This window comes from Equus quagga, chromosome 2 (assembly GCF_021613505.1).
Source record: "Equus quagga isolate Etosha38 chromosome 2, UCLA_HA_Equagga_1.0, whole genome shotgun sequence".
Taxonomy (NCBI): Eukaryota; Metazoa; Chordata; class Mammalia; order Perissodactyla; family Equidae; genus Equus; species Equus quagga.
This window is the reverse complement of record NC_060268.1, coordinates 92,265,126-92,290,111: the sequence shown is the minus strand read 5'-3', so window position 1 is coordinate 92,290,111 and position 24,986 is coordinate 92,265,126. Positions and strand designations below refer to the sequence as shown.

General features: G+C 50.0%; 1 protein-coding gene across 8 annotated transcripts in view; it reads right to left on the bottom strand.

The window, feature by feature from the left end:
- Positions 1 to 1,086: 1,086 nt before the first annotated feature.
- The window catches only part of WDR93 (WD repeat domain 93), a 51,729-nt gene continuing 27,829 nt past the window's right edge, over positions 1,087 to 24,986 (bottom strand). The window contains exons 8-17 of one of the 8 annotated variants that reach the window (XM_046655253.1): positions 21,401 to 21,479; positions 17,585 to 17,756; positions 16,309 to 16,379; positions 15,654 to 15,740; positions 14,501 to 14,620; positions 12,896 to 13,109; positions 11,353 to 11,416; positions 9,556 to 9,712; positions 8,991 to 9,192; positions 1,087 to 1,320 (exon numbers count right to left, since the gene is read on the bottom strand). In XM_046655253.1, coding sequence (XP_046511209.1) covers positions 1,221 to 1,320; positions 8,991 to 9,192; positions 9,556 to 9,712; positions 11,353 to 11,416; positions 12,896 to 13,109; positions 14,501 to 14,620; positions 15,654 to 15,740; positions 16,309 to 16,379; positions 17,585 to 17,756; positions 21,401 to 21,479 — 1,266 coding nt within the window. In that variant the 3' untranslated portion in view covers positions 1,087 to 1,220. Of the gene's footprint in view, positions 1,321 to 1,419; positions 2,804 to 8,990; positions 9,193 to 9,555; positions 9,713 to 11,352; positions 11,417 to 12,895; positions 13,110 to 14,500; positions 14,621 to 15,653; positions 15,741 to 16,308; positions 16,380 to 17,584; positions 17,757 to 21,400; positions 21,480 to 24,986 lie in introns of those variants that run through there. The other 7 variants (XM_046655254.1, XR_006887690.1, XM_046655255.1 and 4 more) reach the window with 7 other exon arrangements.

The following is a 24,986-nucleotide window of genomic DNA, read 5'->3' as shown; positions in this document are numbered from 1 at the left end:
TGAAAATGGGCATGACGATAAGATCTGCGTTTCACAAGCTTACTCAGGGCCACGTGTGGAACAGAAGCACGGCAGAGGGCCGGAACTGTCAGCCCCTTGCATTCCAGTGGTGGAAGGCCGAGACCGTCATCCCGAGTCCTCCTCCCTCGTGGCAGGAGAGTTGCCACCGGGCCTGCTGTGTAGAGGGAAAGGATTGCTGTCTGAGCTGTTTCTGCTGTGTTTTCGTTCCCATGGTGGGGAGGGCCAGGGGCAGAGTGTCGCAGGTGGGGACCCCTTCGTCCAGGGGACGTCAGCTAGTCAGCACCAGCGCCAAGAGGGAGGTGTCATGCCAACGAGGAGCAGGTGAGACCCAGGGCGGAGGTGGATGGGGCCACGAAAGCAGCGGTGTCCCAAACCCTGCACACAGTGGGGGCTGGTGGGCAGGTTATGAGGGGAGGCTGGGACCTTAACCACCTGCAGTTCTCGAAGGCACCACACGATGTCCTCAGAGAGGCAGCACAGGCCTCAGGCCCCAGGGGGCCCTCCACCCAGTTTTCTGGGAAGGGCAGTTTCTAGAGAAGAGAAAGTTGCCTCTCTGCCCTGCCGGTGCCCCCAGCCCCCAGCTTCCTCGAGGGTCCCAGGCCAGCAGGCGAGGGGCATTAGTGGCACCATTCCTGCCTGCCACCTCACCTGGCCCTGCTCTGCCTCTCACATCTGTGTGACCTCAGGTAGTCATTCAACCCCTCTGAGCCTCAGCTTCTCCAAAGTGATTTCATCGGGCGGTGAGCCAGCACAGAGGGAAAAGAAGTGGGGAGAGAAAGGGGGACCCTACAGTAGCGGGGAAGGGCCAGGCGTCTTGCTCATGGGAGCAAGGAGGCTTCCCTGGGTCTATAAGGTGAGTGGTCCCGCCAGGCCTAGGCCTCCTGTTGAGACCACTGCCTGGGCGCTGCTGGGGTCTGGTCCAGGTGGGAACAAAGGGTTACACATGCAGCAACTGTGGAGTCTGGAAACAACGCTGCCGTTTATTTGGGAGGCCATCTGCCCACCTGAGGGCTTGACAAACGGCTGGCAGTTGAGGCCCCTAAATCGACCCTCCCCTTGCTGGCTCTGTGGAGGTCCGAGGCGCAAGGCTGGGCCCTGGGGTTCCTGAGCTCCCCGCTGTGTCCTGTTCTCTTGAACGCAGGGTGTCTGGGGCGAAGCCTGCTGCTGCCGCCCTGTCCTGAGAGCCGGGGTGGCCGCCGTCACCTCTTGAGGTTCTCTCTTTGCAGGAGGACCGAATACCTCCGAAGCCGGATCCAGTGATCCTGCTGCTTCTCCTTGCTCGTCTCCAGCTTCTGCAACCTGCGGGCCACACAGCTGGAGTGAGAGGGCTGCGTCCCCCAACCCCAGGGCCCCACCATTGCTTCCTGTTGTGTCCCCAGGCCTCAGCCTCAGGCGCAGCAGGCACTGGACACGCCTGCATGGAATGGACGGTGGGTCTGACATTCCAAACCAGGCAGCGACCATGACAGCAGGCACAGTGAATTTAAGAACTGACAGCCTGTGTGCAGGGACCAACGGTAAATGCAGCCAAACGCCAGCAATTCCATTCAATAAACATTTCTAGAGCATCTCCCAGAGACAGGCACTGGGGCAAGTGTCCGAAAGATCGAAGCGACTCAGACAGCCCCTCCCTCTCCCCAGTTTGGTCAGAGTGAAAGGACACTTGTAACAGGAGGCACTGAAGTCAGCAGAGGAGAAATGCAGCGAGGAGGAAGGGACCCACCCGCCTGGGAGGGTTCCTGAAGACAAGACCCTCGGAGCTGGGGCTCTCATAAACAAGAGGTTAGGGGGCCGGCCAGGCGGCACAGTGGTTAAGTTGCACTCTGCTTCGGTGGCCTGGGGTTTGCCAGTTCCAATCCCAGTGCCAACCTGTGCACCGCTCATTAAGCCACACAGTGACAGCGTCGCACATACAAACCAGAGGAAGGCTGGCATAGATGTTAGCTCAGGACCCATCTTCCTCACCAAAATCAATCAATCAATCAATAATTAAATAGGAAGTCATTTTTTTAATAGCAAATAAATGCATGTTCAATACAGAAAAGCCAGAGAGACCCGGGATTCAGCCCCTTCTGCCCCAGCGCAGGCGCCGTGAGGGGTGGAGGTGGAGGCGGAGGTGGAGCCGGTGCGGGCTGCCACGGGGCCTCTGCCATGGGAACCTGTGCGAGCGAGGAGGACAAACAGTGCAGGGTGCACAGAGGAGGGGTGACAGTGACCGCGGCTTTGCGTTTGTTGGAGGCTCTGCCTGTGGGACGTCCACATGGAGCTGTGCCTGCTACTCAAGGCATTAAAACGCTTTTTAACTCAAAATAGTCATCCTTACGTCGCTGTTTTTAAAAAAATCAAAGACTGCAAGTGGGTGTGCGATTAAAAGCGAATCTCCTTCTCCCCTGAGACCCTTGTTTCCTGTTCCCAAAGTGACAATAATTAACAGCTCCTTGTAAGTCCTTGAAAACTGTTCACACACACAAGCATAGATGTGCAAATAATCTTTTTTTTATACTTAAATGAAAGTGTGCGACACGCTGTTGTGCACCCTGCATTTTCCCCTGACAATATACCCTCCATCCCATCTGCGCGGCGCTCACAGACCCTCCTCGTCTTTCCTCTCTGTGCCACCAGGGCGGCCCTGCCTGTGGAGGCGGGGGATGTGGGGGCTGAGTGTGCCCAGGTCAGAGACTCCGGCTTCGGACTCGCACGGCTGTGTTCCAAACCAGCTCTGTCACTGTGAGCTGATGACTGCGAACGGCCGGTTTGACAGCTGTCCGCCTCCGCTTCCTCGCTGTACAGTGGGGACAATAACAACAGTAGGAATCGGACTATGCTCGCCAAGCACTGAGCACAGGCCCTGTTGCACAGTTGGCGCTCAGTCAGGCTGACTGTAGCGATTCCCCTGCTGCTGCTGAGACAAGCGGAAGGGAAGCTGCGGGCTCGGGGGCAGAACAACCCGGAATCAGCGAGTGGCCATCCAGGGGCGGGTTTAAGAGATGGAATGAGGACAAGTTTTAACAGGAAGACTGATAATAAAGCCATTAACGTGTTCAAAGAAAACGTGGGTGGTTTTTAAAATCTATGACTGGTGAGCAGAAGGGCTTCTCCGTGAGTGAGTAACGAGTACAGCTCACCCTGATGCGTGTGCAGGCGCTGTCCCAGGAGCAGAGCCGACGGTCCCCGGTTTACACGTGAGGACACTGAGCTCCGCCCGCAGGGCCCCGTCTCCCCGGTCACAGCGCTGCGCTTGCACCAGAATCCGGGGCTCTTTGCCCCCAGCCCGCAACCAAGCCTGGGGAGGACGGAAAACTCGAGCCACAGGACAGGAAGCTTCCGTTTGGGCTAAACAAGCAGGAAAATTACTCCTATCCCAAGACACACCAGGAAAACCGGTCGCAACATGCTGACAAAGAACTCAAAGTCAGGAGAAAATGAACTCACCCACAGGAAAAGTCCCAGCAAATCACAGGAGGAGAGAGAAACGTACCACATACACAGCAAGAAGGTGCTCAGCCTCCTTAATTTCCAAATTAAAACACTAATGAGTCATCAATCTTTGTCCTCATTTCCTGGCCAGCATGGTGACGGGTGAGGACTCGAAGTGAGTCCACCGTCTCTGGAGGGCCGGTGGGCACCACTGTCGCCATTCCAATGTGCCTACTCATCACCCTGAAATTACCCTGTGGCAATACTAGGAAAGACGCATAAAGCTGAGCATGTGAGGACGCTGGGCTGGGAAGGTGGGGGGTGACCCTGGTGGGCCTGCCGTGGTTTGGGGAGCTGACAGGAGAAGAGGACAGCAGAGGCGTGTGTTGACCGCGGCTCCCAGGAGCCGGGCTGTGGGCGGAGGAGAAAGAAGGCAGCTGCAGGACTGGGAAGGGACTTGCTTGTTTTCTAACATGGGGACAAGGTGGGGACACACGCCCCTGATTAGGATGAGCCAGTGGAGGGGAGGAGGCCACCATCCAGATGGATGAGAAGGTCTTGGTGTCCTGGGGGAGGAGATGGCCTGGGACCCCAAATGTAGGAGGAAGAATTATCCTTGGGTACGACAGGGTGCCTCTTTCTCTGAATCAGGAGGCAGGCAGCACATAAGGGTCGGGGACCCGGGGGACCCGGGTGAGAGGGCAGCCAAGGGACTGGAGTGCTCCAGGAGGCAGGGTTACCCACCAGTGCCTGGGGCAGAGGTGTTGGGAGACACCTGCCGTGTGGAGCAACAGGTGGAAGCTGGGAGGGCGCACCGCGTGGCACCAGCATGTGGGAGTGCGGTTCCCAGTGGCGATGCCCAGTGGTAGGAGGGAGTGGGGAGGACGCCTGGGTCTGAGAGACTGGACACCGACTGCCAGGAACCCCCTGGGCAAGGCCCCTGTGGCCTGAGACACTCTCCCTTGGCCACCAGCGAATACAGGTTTCCTTCCCATGATGGCGGAACAGATGATGACTGCTGTCTGTTGGAAGCCAGGTACTGACAAGGTGCATGCGTACATCTTCCCAAAAGACGGGCTGTCCATCCACCAAGTGGGAGAGGAGCTGGAACACCTGCAAGTCCTTGCACAAGCCTTTGAATTCCAGTACCCTGACCGTATGCACCTCGGGGTCTATGAGTCTGTAACTCGTTTTCCAGGGATTTGTCCCTTTGTTTCTCAAGAAGGGAGAGGAAAGTCAGGACAGGCCCACCATTTCCATTCCAGGGACTGTAACAAACGGGTCAGAACACCGGCCCTCGCCCTCCTCCTCCAACCTTGAGGGAAATGTCACCTGGTGTCCACTTGGGGCCTGCCCACCCCCTCGCCAAGGGAGCCGTGTGCCCTGTGGACCCGGGACTGTGGGGTCATCCTAGAAGCCCACCTTCTGGAGGAAGCTGGGTAGACAGAACTGGATCTTGCCCGGCCTTGTGTTCCACGAGGAATAAAGTGGGACACACACACACACACACACACACACACACACTGTTTCTGTCTGCCTCCTGGTGTCCTGAAACTTCTGTCTTGCTGTGATCAAAAGTTTGACCCAGCAAGAGGCAGCAGACAGACAGGGAGCGGAGCCAGATGGAAATGGTGCCCTGGAGGCCCAGCTGGCTGGGAGCAGAGGCCAGGCCTGGGGCAGGGCGGGAGGACTAACTGGTGTCCTCTCAAAGCCCTGGGGTAGGCTCGGCTCCCGCTGGCTGTGGATAACAGTCCCCAGGACAGGTTTGGTGAAAATCATTTGGACAGAGTATCACAAGGCTGAACGTTTGAATCTATTGCCACGTGAGTCCACTGCCTTCAGGTTTCACCTCGTTTTAGGGCCAATGGAAACTGTTTCAGACCCAAGGAATAAATAGGAAAAAAAAAACAATGAGATTAAAATCTTTAGGACATATATGGACATGTGATAAACAACCACAGTACAATGTTAACGACAGAATCTGTGTTGTGGGTATGTGGGTGTTCACTGATGTATCTTTTTCAAAGCTGCTGTGCGTTTGAAAATTTTCATAATAAAACGCTGGGGGGTACTCCTTCGAAAGCCCCAGTGTCAGCCCTGAGAGCAAGGAGAACAGGGAAAGCCTTCTTTACAGCTTTACAGCCTGCGTCATCACCGGGACCCTATCCGGAAAATGGGCTGCCACAAAGGGTATGATTCAAACCCTGTGATCAGGCCCAGAGAAACGTTCCTTCATTCCTTCAACCTGGGCCTGCCCCAGCCACACCATGTGACCACTCCCAGCTCCTGCTGGGTCTCCAGACCCAGGGAGCACTTCCCGGAGCTTTTCTGTTCCCCAAGCTCCCGCGGCTCGTTCAGCCCCAAGCACTGCCCCAGCCCGCGGTGCCCCACCTGGTCAGCCCTGCTGGCTCCGGCCCTCTTCCCTGCAGAAGGTTCCCTGGGGGACAGTGCTCTCCACCGCACCCAGCCACTGTGGGCCTCCCGGGCAGGGGCTGGGCTGTGTGCCCTGGGAGCTAAGCTGTGTGGACAGGGAGGACAGACAGTTGCCAAGGGGGAGGGGGAAGAGTCCCTCCCACTCCCACGGGGCCAGGACGGGCCTCTGGGGTTCCAGAGAGTGGAGGAGGTCAGGGCAGAAGGGGCAGTCTTCTCTTACTAGAGCAGGCCCAACCGCCGGGGAGCAGGGAAGTGCCTTACGGACACCCTGTCCACAGGAGCGGCATCTCCATTAAACATCACATTTATAAGGAAGTTTTCTTCAAATTAAAAGTCAGTAATTTATATTCTGGAGTGACATGAAGTCAGATTAAAAAGTGAACATGAGGCGCTGGTCGGTGGCATAGTGGTTAAGTTTGCACGTTCCACTTCGATGGCAACCTGGGGTTCGGATCCTGGGTGCAGACCTACGTACTGCTTATCAAGCCACACTGTGGCAGGCATCCTGCATATAAAATAGAGGAGGATGGGCACGGATGTTAGCCCAGGGCCAATCTTCCTCAGCGCAAAAGGGGAGGATTGGTGGTGGATGTTAGCTCAGGGCTAATTTTCCTCACAAAAAAAAAAAAAAAAGAAAGAAAAGTGAACATGAAACATGATCTCAACTTAGTAAAAACACCAAGGAAAAAACCTGAAGGAAAGGCACCAACATATTACTAGTGGCACTGGGACTTCTGGTGCTGGATTATGGGTTATTTAAATTTCTCTTTTGTATTGTCCTGTTTTCCAAACGTCTACAAGTGCAGATACTCCACCTCAGGAACAAGGAGTAACACTTCCTGCAGCGCGCAGTTACTCTGCTGCACTCGTCGTTCTGCACGTGCAGCAAGTTTCACGGGCCAAGCAGGGTCAGCGGGGGTCTGAGTACGAGCCCCCACGGGCAGCTGGCTGAGGGTGGGAAGTGTTGGTTAGGGACGGAGGCATCCGGAGCTGCTCGGGCCCTCTGCCAGGCGGGAGGTGAGCTGCCCAGAGCTGGGGCTGCTGGCCCGGGGCCCACTCCCTTGGGTAGGGGAGCCAGCAGCTTTTAGATAAAGTAGGAAGGAGGCTCCCGTCTGCAAGCCAGTGAAAGAGGGGGTTAGACAGAAAGGACAGAAATGGAAACACGCGCATTAAGCAAGGAGTTCTCTGGGCCTCCTCAAGCAAGAGCACCAGGAAGCTCCAGGCCAGGCCCGCCACCTTCGGAGAACGGCCTCATGCAGCCGTGACCTAACCTCAGACTCTCGACTTTTTGCTTAAGTAGTATTTTAAATTTTCCAAAATTATGTGTACTTTTTGTAGAAAAGTTGCAAATAGGGAAAATACAAAGGAAAAAATATCACACATACTTCATCACCCAAATATAGCTACTATTGGTGTACACATTTCCAGCCTTCTCTCTTTTGTTCAAAATCAGGATTATAGTGTAAATAATATTTCATAACCTCTCCCTATCTTTTATTCAGAAAAATTTCAAACCTACAGAAAAGTTGCAATAGTGCGATGAACCATCACTATATTCACCAGTTGTTAACATCTCACCACCGTCTCTCTCTGGCTCTCTCTATAAATGTTTTCCTGGACCACTTGAGAGGAAGCCGTGGACAACACAACACTTCACCCTTAGACTCTTCGCTGCGTCTCCTAAGATCAAGTCAAGTCACCAAGGGTCACACGCTCCCTGGGAGGAACAGCCGAGCAGTCCCGGTAAATCCCTGTCTGGGGAAAAGTCAACTGACCCTCCCCACTGTCCTCCCCCACACCGAGCGGCCACACTCCTCTCCCGGCGAATGGGCGTGCTTCCCTCCGGAGACACTGAGCGCCACCAGGTGCCCCCACGGCCCAGGAAGGAGCCAAATGTAGCAGGGAAGTGCAGTCGTGAAGGAGGAGCTGTGGGGCCTCCTCGCAGCGATGTTTAGAATCTTCCCAGGCAGGATAGGGACTGAGCGGAGGGACCATCCCCTCGCCTTCTTGGACCCACCAGTTAGGAGCGAGCGCCCTGTGCCTAGCGCTTCGCAGCATCTCACTGAACACCTGCTGAACCTGGAGACCGGGCGCCATGGCAATGTCCACCACACAGTCCAGCGCATCGCGGGTCCTCAATAAATGAGGAACTGAGGCTCTGAGAGGTCAGGGAACTCCCCCCAGGTATCCCAGTTAGTCAGTGGTGGAGTCAGGAGCCAAACCCAAGTGTCTGAACCATTCTACTGCGTTCGCCTTAAGGAAAGGGTAAAAGAGGAAGGGAGAGGTGGTCGGGAACGACACTGTGGACACTGGAGAGGTCACAGAATCCAGGGTACCACTGGTGACCCCCTTCCAACTAAAATGTCTGGTCAGATCACGGCAGAAATCACCAAGAACCTGCAAACGACCATCCGTTTGTTGCAGACGGATTCGAGGAGACACCTGCTTCCCCAAAGGGACTGAGCACAGGTCATCAGGCTTTTCTAGCAGAAAGGAGCACCAGTAGAGTCCTGGCAGGACAGGGGCAGCAGGAAGGGGAAGGGAAGGGGAGAAATGCATCACACAGCCGTTATCCAGACAACAGGTCAGGGAAAGGGGCCTCAGAACAGGGTGGGCCAACATCTCCCAGAAAGGACCAGCAAGGAGAGGCTTCAGGCTTTCTGGGCTTAGCCCCGCTGCCGTGGCACACAAGCCACCACAGGCAAGACATAACAAATGGTGCGACGGCTCCCAAGAAACTGCCCTTTAGCAAAGTGGCCATGGGCCCAATCTGCCCTCAAGCCATAGTTTGCCAACCCCCGTCTTAGAAGACTGCATCTAGTAACCTGAATATGCTTTAAAAAAAAAAGAATCGAGCAAGCAGAAAGGAAAGAGGGTCTCGACAGGAAGAGAACAGCAGGGGCAGCCCTTCTTTTCCGCCAGCCGGTATTCATTGCTCCTCCCCAGCACCAGCTGGAAGCAGAGGGCGGCTCCTGGGCTCTGACCGGGGCACCCTTCACCGGAGGGAGCGTAAATGGCCAGAGGGTCTCACCGTCAAACAGCCCCCACAGTGCCTTCCCCAGAGATTGGGGCGCCTTCCCCAGAGACTGGCCAGGGTGCGCGCAGAGCTAGAACCCTACCTATTCTGGAGGAAACTCTCGCACCTCTTCTCCAAGGGCAGCTCGTGGGGGAAGCCCATGTTAGCCGTCAGGGCAGACTGAGGAATGCTGCAATTTCTTGAGATGTTTTCCAGGAGTGGGTAGGCCTCAAAATTAAAATAGAACAGAGAATTTTGGATGTTCTTGGCATCGTCGGTGGATTTAATTTCATCGGGATGGTCTCCTGAGATGAAACAAGAACACCATGTTCTCTATGATGACTTGCTCCCTGGTCTCTCTGGTCTGGGTGTGTGGGTGGGTGGGTGCTGCTCTCGGCTTGTAAAGGCTGGGTCCTCGGGGCTGGGCTGGGAGGGGCTCACTTGATCTGCAGGAGCAGGAGCCCAGAGAGAAGACCTTGCCTGGCGTTTTATCTAAGTGCCTACTGAGGACTAAGTGGCATATCCTTTTGGCCTCTGGCGGAGGGGATGCAGAGTGGGGAGTTGTTTGGCTGGGGTCACCCTACGCTTGGTGAAAGGCCTGAGACTGTCAGGGAAACGGCCAGCAGGCCACAGGTCTGGGCAGTGGCCCTCCTGGTCCCCTCCCATACCTCGGAGCAGGAAACACGGGTGGTGGAAAGACACAACAAACATTGGCTTCCACGGGACCGCCAGATGGTAGGGTCTCGGGGGAGCAAAGGCACAGATGATGTGAGGCTTGGCCACATCCATGAGGTGCACATGGCCATCCCTGGAAAAGATCAGCACCTGGGAGGCAAAGAGATGGCGAGTGAGGCCTCCTCTACTCTGCCCTCACCCCAGTATGGAAGAAGAGAAGCAGCTGGACACAGAAAATGGCAACAGAAGATGTACTTGCTCTTGGGCGCCCAGCCTCTGGACACACCGGGGCTGTTCCGGGCCGGCAGGAAGGGCTGTGTTTGCCCATTTGGGCTACCAGCAACCTGGCCCTCCTCCAGGCACCAGGCCTCATCCTGGGCTGTCCGCACCCTCTTGTGTCCTGGCTTCTCTTTCCAGTTCCCCCAGGATCTCCGCTGAAGAGCTGGCCCTCCACGTGGCCGGGATTCAGTCCCGCATCTGGGCAGATACCCTTTCCTCCCACCTCCTCAGGGACCCTGCTCAACCCCGAGATCTGGGATGCGGCCTCTCTCCTGGGGCTCTTTCCTCTCTGTAGACGAACACGCTAAACTCGCCCCAATCTCTAAAACCCTTCTTGACCCTACGTCCTCCTCCAGATGCCACACCACCTTCCCTCCCTCACACAGATGTCCCAGAGTCTCTCCTTCACTCTCTCTACTCCTCCACCGCCCCTGCTTGCCCTCTGCCCCCCACCACGGACACTGGGCTGCACGAGTACTTGGTTCTCTTTATCAAGGACACTGTGCTCCTGCCTTCTTCAAACTCTCCTCCCTGAGCTTGCAGGAGCCCCGCCTGGTTTTCCTGGGGTGTCCCTCTCAGTCACTTCATGAGCTCATTTTGCGTGTCCTGTAACTGCTGGTCGTACCCCCAGGGAACCTCTTTTCTACTCACCTGCTCTCTCTGACCAGGGGAACCCGCTGGTCCCCACAGCTTTAACCACCACTAACCAGCTGGTAAGCACTTTCAGCCCCAGGCTCTCTCAGAGCCTCCTCCAGGGTCCTGTGGGCCCCGCACCTGCAGCACGGGAGGAACCACAGACCTTCCCTCCAGGCCTCTCTTCCCTTCCACGGGCCCTGTAAGGATTAGCCAATCGGCTCCACAAGCCAGGACCAGCCTCGGTGCCTCCCTCTCCTCTGACCACAGCCACAGGCAGCCCAGAACCGTGGAGTCCATCCCCACTGCACCTCTCCACTCTCCACCCCTCTCTGAATATGCTGCTCTCCTGTGCCAGCTCCCCTCGAGGCTTCTGCCCATCCTTACAAGGGCTTGTCCGCAGCCTCCATGGCCTGGCCCCTCTGCCCGCACACCCAGCCTCCTCCCCCTCCACACCCCACAGGGACCTGAGCCTGCAGTGACTCGACCTTCCTGCAGAGTGCGGGACACAGCGTTCTCTTGCCTCCGGGGTGCCGCCTGCTTAGCTCCTGTGGCTCAGCTCAGCTGATCCATCACCTCCTGCAGAAAGCAGCCCCCGCCCTCCAACTTCCACAGGTTGAGTCAGGCGGCCCCTCTCTGTTCTGTAGCATCCATCGCATGATGGACCAGGGCCTCTCTCACGTTCTAGGGCAGCTGCTGCTGACGCGTCTGTCTTCCCAGCTGAACCGTGAATTGCAGGAGGGCAGGCACTGTCTCTGTCTGTCTGTGCACCCCAAGGCCAGTCTAGTGCCAAGAACTTGATAGGCCTTCAACAAATATTTTTTGAAGGGGAAACAAACACATTCACTGAAGAGGAATGAGGGGCACGAAGAACTTACCATCCCAGGTAAGGCTGGGACTGGGGCCACTGCACAGACGGCTTCATCCAGGTGGTTTACAGGCCTACAGGAAACAAGACACACACATTCACACTTGAAGAGTTTTAAAGTTTTGCTGTCCTCTCCGAGGCCTATGTCCTGGAGAAACTCTTGTATATAAGCATCAGGAGATGTGTCAGAGACAGTTCATAGTAGCAAAAACGAGGAACAATCTAAATATCCTTTGGTAGGAGAATGCTTAAGTAATTGTGGTATATTACAGAATGGAATACAACACAGCAATGAAAAGAAAAGAACTGGAGATACATATACCAACATGTGCAGTCTCATGAACAATGTTGCAAAGCAAGTTACAGAATAAATGGGATGGAAAACAAGTTGCAGAATACACAGAATATGATCCCATTTACAAGTCTTGTAAATACACACAGCTAAACCATATATCGCTTGGAGATGCAGTCATATAGATGTGGTTAATTCTTAAAGGAAATCAAAGGAATCATGGGAGGAAAACAATGTGATAGATTGAAAAAAAAAAAGGTCATAATACTTGGCAGCAACTCCCATGAAAAGACAGAATCTACTTTTCCACTGCTTGAGTGCAGGTGTGGCCCTGTCACCTGCTTTGTCCCATGTAACACGAGCGGAGGCTTGGAAAGCACGCGGGCACTGTGTCTGCCCTTGCTTGCTGCTGGAGACCCTGAGGCTACGGTGATGAAGGCTGAGACAGCCTGCAGGAGAGGCCACGGGAGAACCAAGTGCCCTGGCCAACGGCCTGCCCACTGCCAGGTACATGAGCGAGGCCATCTTAGACCCTGAGCCCCTAGCCACGCTGCCAGCCGCCCGCAGGCACATGTGAGAGCCTAAGCAAGACCAATGGAAGAACTGCCCAACCAAGCCCAGCCCAAAATGCTGACCTACAGCATCAGGGGCAAAACAATGCCTGTTCCCTTAAGCCATTAGGTCATGGGGTGGTTTGTTATATACAGCAATAGATAATTAAGAAGGTGGGGAGGAGAGAGGAGGATGTGATCAGGGAGAAGCTCACAGAGAGCCAAACTGAATCGGAGATGACCTATTTCTTAAGCTTGGTGGTGGGTCCGGGGGAGTTTATGTCTGCCTGTCTGTCTCTCTATACATACTAAATATACACAGACACACACACACACACACACATATTGTATGGATCATTTTCATGCATAAAATATTTCACAATTGAAAAAAGAAAGAGAATGAGAGAGAGAAAGAGAGAGAGAGAGACCCTTGGGGAAACTGATAACAGGCTATTTTGGTAGAAAAATGACCCTCTTCTTGATCATATGGAATATGAAAGATGTTATTTGTGCTATCATGAAATTTTGTCAGAAATATTTTATACATAAGCTCACATATAAAAGACACTGGTGACCCTGAAACGCTCATCAGGAGAGTGATGACTACAGGGAAAGTGGGCTCGGCTTGGAGAGGGTGTCAGCCTTTTACTACCCAACAGCCTCATCGGGCTGGCAGATCACTCACCCCATCTTGTCCTGGAGCCACTGACCTCTCAACGAGCACACTGATGGTGGGTGCCTCAGAGCCCTGGGCAGCCACCAGGTGGAGAGAAGCATCTGTGCACAGCACCACGCATTTCATTTGGGACTTCACTGGGCCCTCAGGGAACACGTTCCGTCCTTCATGGACTAAGAAGTATTTTAGGAAGTGAATGCTCTGGCAGATACATCCCTCAGGAAGAGCGACAACCCCGAGAGGGAATCCTGGAGGAAGCAATCGCACAAGCAGGTCAGAGAAGCGGGTGGAGGGAGGCAGTCATGGGCGCAGGGTCTGGGACCAGCGAGGATGTGAGGGCTGTGAGGGCAAACCAAGCAAGGGGCACCCTCTGAGAGTGAAGCCAGTAACCCCAACGCCCAAAAGAGAGAAGAGCCCCCTTCAGGAGGACCCTTTCTGAGCACGGAGAGGAGCAGGGGAGGGGGCAGAGTCAGCACTGGAATGGAAGGAAGGAAGCTAAAAGCCAGCCAGGTGCTGAACCGCACTGACCACGCCACACCACGTCAAGGTGAATCATTCAGAGGGGAGCGGTGTTGGAAAAGGGGAGGGCGGGGGTGTGGCCAATCAGCAAGAAATCCCCAATATCCAGAAAAACGAAAACAAGCTATTGGGCAAGGGCTTGTGAAATTACAATCATTCTTCTGCCCTTGAAATATCTTTCACTAATATCATAATGCTGTGGGCGCAATAAATAAATTCGGGAGGGCCTTTCATAATGTTTATCTTAGCACCGTGTGGGGAGAATGTCTCCCTATTTGAAACAACTGCTGAATTCTCCAGGTGGAAACAGCCCGAGTGAGGAAGGCCCTTCGCTGAGTGACAGAAGCCTCCCGAGAAAAGCCGGCTCAGCCGTCTGCTCACCATCTCTCCAACAAACAGGCGCCATCAGTGGCTCTCCTCACCAACCTGAGCTGGGGGGCTGCCCAGGGAGGACGGCCCACCTCCACTCTCAAATGACACACATACCCGACTGTAAAATGACAAGCCACTGATGCATTCCTCGCTTCTTGAAAAGTGTGGTTAGAGGGAGACACTCCCCTATTTAGGGTAAAGAAATACCATGGATTTTCTGGCCTACAAAGCTGCACCCGGGACCCTGGAACCCCATCAAGGCACCACCCACCCAGAACAGCTGCTGGTTTCGCACTGACTGTGTTATAGGTCTCTTAGCTTCAATACCAGTGAGGTTCCTGCTGAGTGGGGCGCGGGTGGAGCAGCAGGAAGGCAGGCTTGCTTATTTCGAGAGCTTGGGGCTGGGGGAGGAGGGCTGAGGCCGTCAAGACGTCACTTTCTGTGCAGGAAGACACTTCCTCACTGGAGTGTGATAACGGAGTAATGGTCGTACTTCCAGGACCCGGTACAGTGCCAGCACAGTGCAAGTACTCAACACATACAGGGGGAATGGGAAGTGTCAGCACATACCATGTTCAATAAATGTTCACTGAGTGAATGAATGAGGGCAAAGCAGGACCAGCTCCCCAAAGGGATTCTAAGAACACAGAGTGACTAACAGAAGGCCCAGAGCTGGAAGGAATTCCAGAGCTCCAGGAGTCTCATTACTCAGACCCCACCCAGGTGCTGGCAGACGTAGGGGGCTCACCTTCGGCCAAGTCCCAGAGCGTGAGCACGCCATCCTCGCAGGCCAGCACCAGGTAGGAGGAGGAGCAGCTGAGCTGAGAGACTGCAATGGGCGCAGCGCAGGGCCACACGCCCTCGGGGTCTAGTGGGGAGGACACCACTCACCGGGCTGCCCCCAGACCCCACTCCCACCCATCACCTGGACAACCTGAGACCCGGACTAGTCTGCCTGTCTGCCTCCCCATCTCTCTCCTCTCTAGGCAGTGCTTCTCCTTCCTCAGATAATACAATGACAAGTCACACGAGCATTACACTGCAGCTAACACTAAGGAGGCCCTGCTGGTGCTGAGCACCGCAGGGAGCACTCACATGCATCATTTCATTTAATTCAAGGATCCCATGAGTTGCGTCCCCTCAGTCCCCTGCTCTGCAGAGGAGGAGAGTGAGGCAGGGCAGCGAGTGGCCCGCCCAAGTCACAGAGGCAGTCGGTACACGAGTTGAGGTTGGAAGCCGGGCTGCCTCGGAGAGGGAAGAAGGCAAAGACATTCTCCCTTTGTGAATGTCTAAATGCTACTTTTGAAGGATAATTCTAAAATACAACCTAAGTGCATAGCTCAAGAGATTATCACAAAGCGAACTTGCTCGTGGACCTGCCTCCGTGGATTTGTAAAAGACAAACCAACAACACCCCTTCCCCACCATTTCCTAAGAGCCTCTCCATTTCAAAGAGCTTGCACACGCAGACCACTGGATTCTGCTATTCACAAGAAGCGCACGCAGTAGACAGGGATGGGGCAGTTAAGTAGCCCTACGCTTCAGAGAAAGCGGGATCAGGGTGTAAAGTAACTGGCCTGAGGCCGCACAGTTTGCAGACAGTGCGGCTGGGACTGGACGTGGCCATCAGACGCCAAGCCCACCCTCTTTTTACTCAGCTGCCTAACAAGCCCTGTGGACCTGACTGGGCTTTGTCCCCACTGACCTGTCATCTTTAAGAAAAGAGTTCAGAGACAGAGCCTTGGGGACACACCACAGCCACCAAGCCACCCACTTCTGCCTGCACAGCCCTGGTCCCCTAAAGTGATGCTGATGGGCAGTCGCGTGCTCTCAGCTAAGCTGAAGAAGGACAGCTCTCAGAGCCCCAAGCTCAGGCAACACCCGTCTCGGCAGTAAAGTACCAACTTTATCCTTCAGAGTTCGGTTGAGCAAATAGAGGAAGAAGTTGTGACTTCCAGTCCAGTGTACGCCAAGGACATAGGCCACCCCTGGGAAAGAAGAGAGGAGAGGGGTGTCACGTAAGGAGTCAGGGTGGCCCTTGGTTTGTGTGGAAGGTGTATGTCCAAGGGGAAGTTGGTTTGAAATCAAAAGTGGTTTGTTCTCAAGGGTGGCACCCAATAGAAGGGTGAGCTTCTCCGGGAGGAGGGGCTGGGCACCTCCAGGAGGGCTGTCCTAGGGCCAAGTGGCCTTCCTGGGCAGGGAGGACAGCCACAACTGCCCCTTGGCTGCTTTCACATCTTCTAGATAATTCACATCTGCTTGGCTGTCAGGGTTTTAAAGAATGTTTTCTACAAAATGGGTTTATCTCCAGAAGCAGCCTGGCGGATGTGTGCTCACACCCTCCTCCATGATAGATCGCTCCCCGAAGACAGCGCAGCCTCCATCCTCAGGGAAGCTGGCCCCGGGGGCCACAGGTCCAAACAGAAACTGTTATGCTACGGCTGGCAACCGCCTTTCTACCTTATTCCCTCCCGCCATCAGGGTCTGCTCCAGGAGGGCTTGCTGAGGCCTTCCCTCAAGATGACCACTCCCCCAGGTCAGGCTGGGTTCACTTACCTGAGGGGCTCTTGACGTCCACTGGCGTTGCAGTTATGCAGCCAGGAGGGAGGAAATGGAAGGTGGCCATACTGGGAAAGAGAGAGACGCTAGTCAGAACCATGGCAGACTCCTTGGCAAGGAGAGATGCGGCAGAGTCTGGGTACTGAGACCAGAAACGGGGAGTTAGGATGGACCTTCCCAGGGGTACAGGGCCATGAGGCAAGTCACATTCTATGTGCTAGTCCTGGTGGGTGCAGACCTTGGAGGTTGGTGAGGGCAAGGCGGGCAGAGTCCCTCCCAGGCTGGAAACAGCACCCAGCACTAGGCAGAGCCATCTCTGTCCTTGGGGAATGTCCTTTAATGACCAGACCTGAGCGATGTGCAAACGCTCTCTTATTTTGGAGGCAATACAACCAGTGGTGTGCTGATAAACTGGCTCTCTTAAAAAAAAAAATACAAAAAACCTCTGATTTCCTGATTTACAGGGTTTGTAGCTTTTTGTGGTATAAATACTCCCACTGTGGACAATCTTCAGTGGCTTAACAAGTGGCCTGTGACATTCCCAAATTCCTTGCTGGTGGTCAGCACTGAACCTCGCCAGCTTCCATCCAGCTCCTGACTCAGGGAGCTGCTTTGGGGCTTAGCCCTGGGACTCTGTGTCCTGCAGTGAGAAACTCCCAGGTCCGCTTGACAGCAGGATGAGAAGTTTCGCTTCCCGTGTGAAGCAAGAACCTTGCTGAGACCCAAAGCGGCTGTGAGAGCTGGTTCCTAAAGCCTGCTCCACCAGCTACAGCTACTTCACTGCAACGTGGGCTAATGGGGCCTACCTGCTGGCTGAGATTAGAAAGCAATGTATTTTAATAGTTATACATTAATATATTACATTAAGAAAGACTGGGTGGAAATGGAGAAAAATGGAGAATAACGATGACGTTTATTTCCATCTTTAGGATCTTCTGTGTTGTCTAGAAAATCAGGAAAAAAATTTTTAAGAGATGATATCATACATCAAATTGTAAAATAAACGATTTCTCATCTCCATAGATTATCTATTCCTTCTTTGAAATCCATGTCATCAGCCTTTGTTCTAACAAGATTTAAACAACCTGCATACAACTTTTCAAAAGATCTGGGGAAGTTCTCAGAAAAATCCCCCAAACCAGAAAGAGCTTTCGGACCTCAGGTTAACTCAGGTCTGCGGGTTGATTCCTGCGGGCGCCCAGGGCGAAACAGCTCTGGGGGCTCCATGGCTCTTGGGGGACAGGGGCTTCCGGCTGGGCCTCCTCCCACTCACCTGAGTGGCTCCTCCTCCCACTCCCCATCCAGGTACTTCTTGTAGGAGGCGTTGAAGACTGCCGCCTGCTGCTCCCACTGACTCTCCCTGATGAAGTGATTCTGTCCGGAGCCCAGCCCGTAGCAGTCCTCGATCTTCGCAAAGACTTCCAGGGGGCTTTTAAATGTGGTACCTAGGTTGAAGACATTCCCGAATTGGTCAGACTACCTGATTTCTCCCTCTTGATCTTCCCTTCCTTCCTCCATACTTCTCAGTTGCCAGCAGAATCCCTCATCCTCGGAAATCGTTCTCACTCTGCAATCCTTCTGTGGGCCCAGGTGCTCAGTCTTCTCCGCGGCCCCTCTCCTAGCCCACAGGCTCAGGGAGCACAGGCAAGGCAGAGAGCAGCGCTCTCCCTCCTCCTACTTCTGCACATCCATCCCACCATCATTTCCTGTTTCCGGATTACAGAATCTCCAAAGGAGGCCAAGGAAATGTTCACAATGTCACTAGAAACCTTAGATCACTGTTGCTGTCTCCCCAGCTCAGCAAAGTCCTTAAACCTGCCAGTTACGGTCACTTTTCAGCCGCTGCTGAAGAGTCATATAATTAGACAATCCCAGTCTCCACCTATTTACTTACTTATTTATTTATTTGGCGAGGAAAATTGTTGCTAACATCTGTACAATCTTCCTCTATTTCGTACGTGGGATGCTGCCACAGCATGGCTTGATGAGTGGTGTGTAGGTCCACACCCAGGATCCGAACCCATGAACCCCCGGCCGCTGAAGGGGAGTGTGCAAACTTAACCACTACACCACCAGTTTGGCCTCGTCTGTTTACATTTATCTAACTACTTTCCTTTAAAAAAAATCTCCTTTCTCTGCCAATCACTTTTCTTATCACTCCCCTTCCCAGGAACCTTTCATTTCCTCCTTTTTCATCTGTTCCTAAAGCCACAGTAAAACTGGGTGATTTATTTTATGGGTTCACACCCAACTTTCAGAACTCTGCTCTCCAGGAGGTCCCACAGTGCCTCAGGTCCCCTTCCCCAGAGGCAACCACCATTATGTTTTCTGCATAACTTTCTAGAAGGAGATCCCTTTTCCATAAACAAATGGCAGCATATTAGATAGTAGGAGTTCTCAAAGTGTGGTCCCAGATCATCGGGGATCTGACACGGCCAGCTGGCAACTTGTTAGAAACACAGATTCCCAGGCCCCACCCCAGACTCACTGAAACAGAAATGGGGTGGGTGGGGCCCAGCAATCTGGGTTTTAATGAGTTCTCCAAGTGAGTCTGACCCAGCTAAAGTCTGAGTATTGCTGTGCACACTAGACCCTTTGTATTTTCACTTAATGAAATATCTTGGAGATCTTTTCATATCAGTACTATAGATCTCTCCCATTGTTTGATGCTTATTTTCATTTATTAAACCTTTTTCCTACTGTGAAATATAATACAATCAGAAAATAACATAAAAATATATCTTAATAAATTATTATAAAGCAAACATCTGTTTCTACTCAGGTCAGGAAACAGAGCATGGCCTGCTTCCTAGGAGCTTCCCCAGGGCCCCTCTCTAGTCACAACCCCCTGGGAAGAGCAGCACCCATTCTCTTGGCTTTTTGGTAACCACTTCATTACATTTATTTTACTTTCGCTATCTAAATATGCATCTAAACAGCGTAGCTTTGTTTTGCCTGATTTTGAGCTTTACCCCAATGGAATTATTCAGTATTAACTCTATGTCTGCCCTCCTTTGCTTAATATTGTTTATGAGATTTATCTGTTTTGTTGTGCACAGCTGTAGTCCGTTCCTTTCCATTGCTGTATAGGATTGCACTGAGTATACTGTAATTTACTTACCTGTTCTATTGCTGAGGGACACTTTGGTGGTTTCATGTTTGGGGCCATTGGAAATCATGTCGCTGTTACCATTCTTGTACATGTTGCCTGGTATGCATTTACTTGCAAACCTATACCTAGAAGTAGGTTGACCACCTCATCCTCGTTTGCTCTGGAGTTTCCTAGTTGTAACACTGAAAGCCCCACATCCCAGGAAACCCCTCAGTCCCAGGCAAACTGGTTCAGTTGGTGACCCTACCTAGGAGAATAACTGCTGGGTCACAGGATGCAAATTACCTTCAACATTGCTAGATAAGACCAAACTGTTTTCCAAAGAGGCCATGCCAGTTTTCACTGCTGACTGCCATGGAGGGGAGGTCTGATTATGCCACATCCTCACCAACTCTGAATGTCAGTCTCTCTTCATTTCAGCCATCCTAGTGGGTGTGAAGTGGGATCTCATTATGGTTTTAATTTGCATTTTTCTGATAACTAACGATGTTGAGCACCTTTTCAAATGTTTTTTGTCCATTTGAATAATCCCTTGCCTGTTTTACACTAGATCATCTTTTTCTTAATAATTTGTAGGAATTCTTTATATCTTCTGGACACGGACCACTCATAAGTTTTACATATTTTGTGAATATCTTCTCTCACTATGTGGCTTGCTCTTTCATGCTCTTAATGATGTCTTCAGCTGATTAGAAGTCCTTAATTTTAACGTAGTCAAATTCATCAAATTTTTCTTTTACTGTAAGTACTTTCTGTGTTTTGTTTAAAAAGTCTTTCCCTACCCACAGGTCATTCATACAGATACTGTCTATTATTTTCTAAAAGCTTTATTGTTTTGTCCTTCATATTGACTTTATGATCCATCTAGGATTTATCATTGTGGATGGTGTGGGGCAGGTGCAAGTTTCACTTTTGTTTCCATGTGGACAACCAGCACCTCTCACTGAAATGACTGTCCTTTCCCCACTGCTCTGTAGTGCCACCTCTGTTAGGTAGCAAGTGTCCATTTATGCCCGTGTCCGCTCCGGCCTCTCTATCCTGTTTCATTCGTCTATTTCTCTATTTACTATATTCTATCTACTATTTCTATATTTTATACATATTTCTATTTATCTATTATTCACGCATTTATTTTTCTATCTTAATTACTATAGCTTTATAATAATCTTGATGGAGCAAACCATATCATCGTGTTCTTGATGTTCACACGAGTGAATTGGCTGTTCTTGGCCGTTTGCATTTCCCTCTTTGTCTTTAATGGCTGCAAAGTATTCCTTTGCACGAGGGCCCCAGATTTTACCTAACCAGTCTTCTGCCTCTGTAAATAAGGCTGCAGCGAACATTCTTGTAGACACATCTTTACGGCTACGTGTGAGCACTGAGAGGATACATTCTATACCCTCTGCCTACAGTAGACTTCCCCTCTGCTCCTCTTCATCAACTCCTACTTATTCTTCAAAACCTCCCCAAATGTCCCTTCTTCTGTCTACTCCCTGGGCAGTCAGTTGCTCCTTCTTCTGTGTTTCCACATTGTCCCCACTGCTGCACCTGTCACCTCCTCCTACAGTGGTTTCCTTCCATTCCCCCTTGGCAGACCTGCAGCTTTCAGAGCATGGGAGATGTGTCTTACTCAGCTTTGTGCTTGGTGCATTACTGGCGCTCAAGAAACACTGATGAGTGAACTAACACAGGAACGTAGGAATGAATGAACCCCAAATAGCACTCAGGAAAGGTGTTTCTCTTTCCTGATCTCCCAGTTCTGTTAGTTAATTGCATCCTTGTAACATTTATATTTTTTGTCTTTAGGTCCCAGAGCTTATGACTTGAAAAAAAAATTTCCTCTTCAAAACTATACGTGTAAATTAGATATTGCAGCTAATAAACAGAAAAGATAGGGAATGTGGAGGAAGGCAAAGACGGGAAAAACTGAGAAATCAATGGCAAAAGGAAAGAGAGCACTAGTTGAGTCATACTGACCTGTGACTGGTTTGGGTGGTTTGATCTTCATTATGTGAACTGGAAGACTCAGCTTAACATCTCCTCTAAAAGAAATATCCTAGAACAAGGAAAAGGCACAGCTAATGCACCAACAAAGGGGATAAAACGGAATCTTAAAAACACTCATTCCAAAAGAAGGCAGAAAAAGAGGGAAAAGGAAGAAAAGGAGATGGGACAAATAAAAAGTAAATATCAAAGTGGGAGATTTAAACCCAAACATATCAATAATCACATTAAATATAAATGGCCTAAACACCACAATTAAAAGGTGGAAATTGTCAAATTGTATAAGAAGGCAAGACCCAACTATACGATGTTAAAAAGAAACACTTTAAATATGAAGACACCAATATATTAAAAGTATAGAAAAATATACATCTTGTAAAACCTATCAGAAGAAAGGTGGGGTAGCTATACTAATAACTGACATAATAGATTTCAGAGCAAAGAATACTTTCGGGGACCAAAGTGTCCTTGAATAATGATAAAATGGTCAGCTCATCAAGGGGACATAACACTCTAAGAGCTTGTGCACTTAATCACAGAGCTTCAAAACACATGAGGCAAAAACTCATAGAAGTGAACGCAGAAACAGATAAATCTACAATCCTAGAGATTTCAACACTCTTCTCTCAATAACTGATAGAATAAATAGACAGAAAATGAGTAAGGATATAGCAAGGATATGGCAGGAGAGGCAGTAAGGAGATACAAGACTTGAATAACTAGACAAACAATAGCAGAATACACATTCTTTTTAATTGCACATAGAACACTTACCAAGATCAACCCTATTCTTGGCATAAAACAAGTCTTAATAAATCTAAAATCTTTCAAATTATATGAAGTTTGTTCTCTGATCACTAAGGAATTAAATCAGAAACCAAAAAAAGAAAGATATCTGGAACACTGGACACTAAAGAACATGCTCCTAAAGAATCCATTGGTCAAAAAAGAAATTTTAGGGGCTGGCCCCGTGGCCGAGTGGTTAAGTTCACGCGCTCCGCTGCAGGCGGCCCAGTGTTTCATTGGTTCGAATCCTGGGCGCGGACATGGCACTGCTCATCAAACCATGCTGAGGCAGCGTCCCACATGCCACAACTAGAAGGACCCACAACGAAGAATATACAACTACGTACTGGGGGGCTTTGGGGAGAAAAAGGAAAAAATAAAATCTTTAAATAAAAAAAAAAAAGAAATTTTAAAAAAGCAAATCAGAAAGTATTTTTAAGTATTTTTGAAAATGAGAACACACTATATAGAAATTTTAGGACGCAGCCAAAGCAGTGGTTAGATAGGAGCTTCTAGCACTAAATGCCTCTATCAGAAAAGAACGATCTCAAATCGATGACCTAAGCTTCTACCCTAAGAAATGAGAAGACATGGAAAAAATTAAACCCAAAGTAAGCAGAAGAAAGGAAATAATAAAAATCAAATTGGAAATCAGTGAGATAGAAAACACGAAACAATAAAGAAAAAGAAATGAAACCAAAAGCTGGTTCTTTAAGAAGATTAATAAAATTGAGAAGGCTCTTGCCAACCTTATCAAGAAGAAAAAGAAGACACAAATTACCAATATCAGGAATGAGGGAGATGACATCAAAACAGATTTTACAGACAATAGAAGGATAATAAGGAAACGTTATGAGCCACTTTAAGCCAATAAATTGGACAACTTAGATAAAATGGACAAATTCCTTGAAAGTCACGAAATACAAAAGTTTTCTTAAGAAGAGACCAATAATTTGAATAACCCGTTATCTATCCAAGAAATTGAATTTGTACTACCACAAGGAAAACTCCAGGACCAGATGGCTTTATTGGTAAATTCTATCAAACATTTTAGGAAGAAATAATACTAATTCTATACAAACTCTTCCAGAAAACAGAAGAAGAGGAACACTCCCTACTTATTAGAGGAGGCCAGTACCACCTGAAACCACAACCAAAGATGCTATAAGAAAATAAAAATAAAAATATCCTTCATGAACTAGATGCAAAATTTATTAACAAAATATCAGCAAGTTAAAATCAGTGAGTTAGATCTGTGAAAAGTTTGTTTAAAAAATAAAAAGGCACAAATAAATAACATTAAGAACAAGAAAGGGGAATAACTTAAGAGACATATTTTTATTTTTACAGTAAAGGAGAAACATATTTACATATATATCTATGTCTATATATCTACACACAAGTTAAATGAATTATGACTGAAATTGGCTCAAAATTTTTAAAAATGATGGACTAATAACCATAGAATAAATTGAAAAAAATGATACAAAATTTTACTGCTAAACAAGATCCTAGGACTTATTTTGACCTGGGAGGAAAAGAAGAAAGATATCCAACTTTCTTTACAAAGCTAGCATAACACTGATATCAAATGTTGAGAAGAAAACCACAAGAAAAAAATACACACTTTAGGCCAATCTCATGTTTGAACATAGACATTATCTATGAACACAGAACTATCGGTTTGTTTTGCTAATATTTTACTCAGGTTTTAATATCAGCAAAGCAAATTGATAGTGTAATTAAATGAATGATGACCAAGTATGGATTACCCAAGAATGGAAGGAAGACTGTCTCAACATTAGAAAATCTATTAATGCAACCCACTAAATTAGCAGGTTAAAGAAGAAAAACTCATCTCAAAAGATGAGGGGAAAGTATCTGATAAAAGTCAATATCCATTCCTAAACAATAATTTTAGAAAAACTCTTAGCAAAGACTAGAGGCACACATGCTTAACTGGATAAAGGAAATTTATACCAAAAACCTATAGTAAGCTTCATGCTTAATGGTGGAACACTTGAAGCATTCTCATTGTCACGAACAGGTCATGGATGGCCGACTATCACCTCTCCTATTCAACATTTTACTAGAGATCCTAGAAAATGGAACAAGGCAAGAAAAATAAATAGGAGTGATAAATACTTGAAGGAAGAAAAGCCATCAGTGTTTACAGTTATGATTATCTAGAAAATCCAAGAGTATCAGCTGGCAAACCTTTAGAACTAATAACAAAGTTCTGTAAAGAGGCCAAGAGTGCTGGGACTACGGGAAAGGAAGTGAGGGCACCCAGGGAGTGAAATTTAAAGAGGCACTCACTGTTGGGGCCCACCCTGTCCCTGCATGACTGAGAGTATCTTTTTAAGTTTTGCACCTTATGTGTCTCACTTACTTCACCCTAATGTTGGCCCTGGGGGTCAGACAGAAGATCAACACAGAAAAATCAATAGCTTTCCTATGTACTGGTGTAGGACATTTGTCATCTCTTTGGCTATCCAGCCCTAAACCTTTTCTATTTGAGGGGACTCCCCCATTGTGTGTGTCTGGAAGAATCTGTCTCCCTCTAAGGAACTGAAGGGGTCCGATACTTCTTCCTGTCCCTTGGAGATTAGAGTGTTGGCACATGATCGAGGCTCAACCAGTTGCATGCTCCTGCCCAGGACAGTGACTCTTGAGGGAGTGACAAACAGATCCACAAACAGTACAGAAACTGTTCACATTATTCTTGTCCATGTCCAGAGCCCAGTGACAGAGCCATCATGGAAAGTCCAGC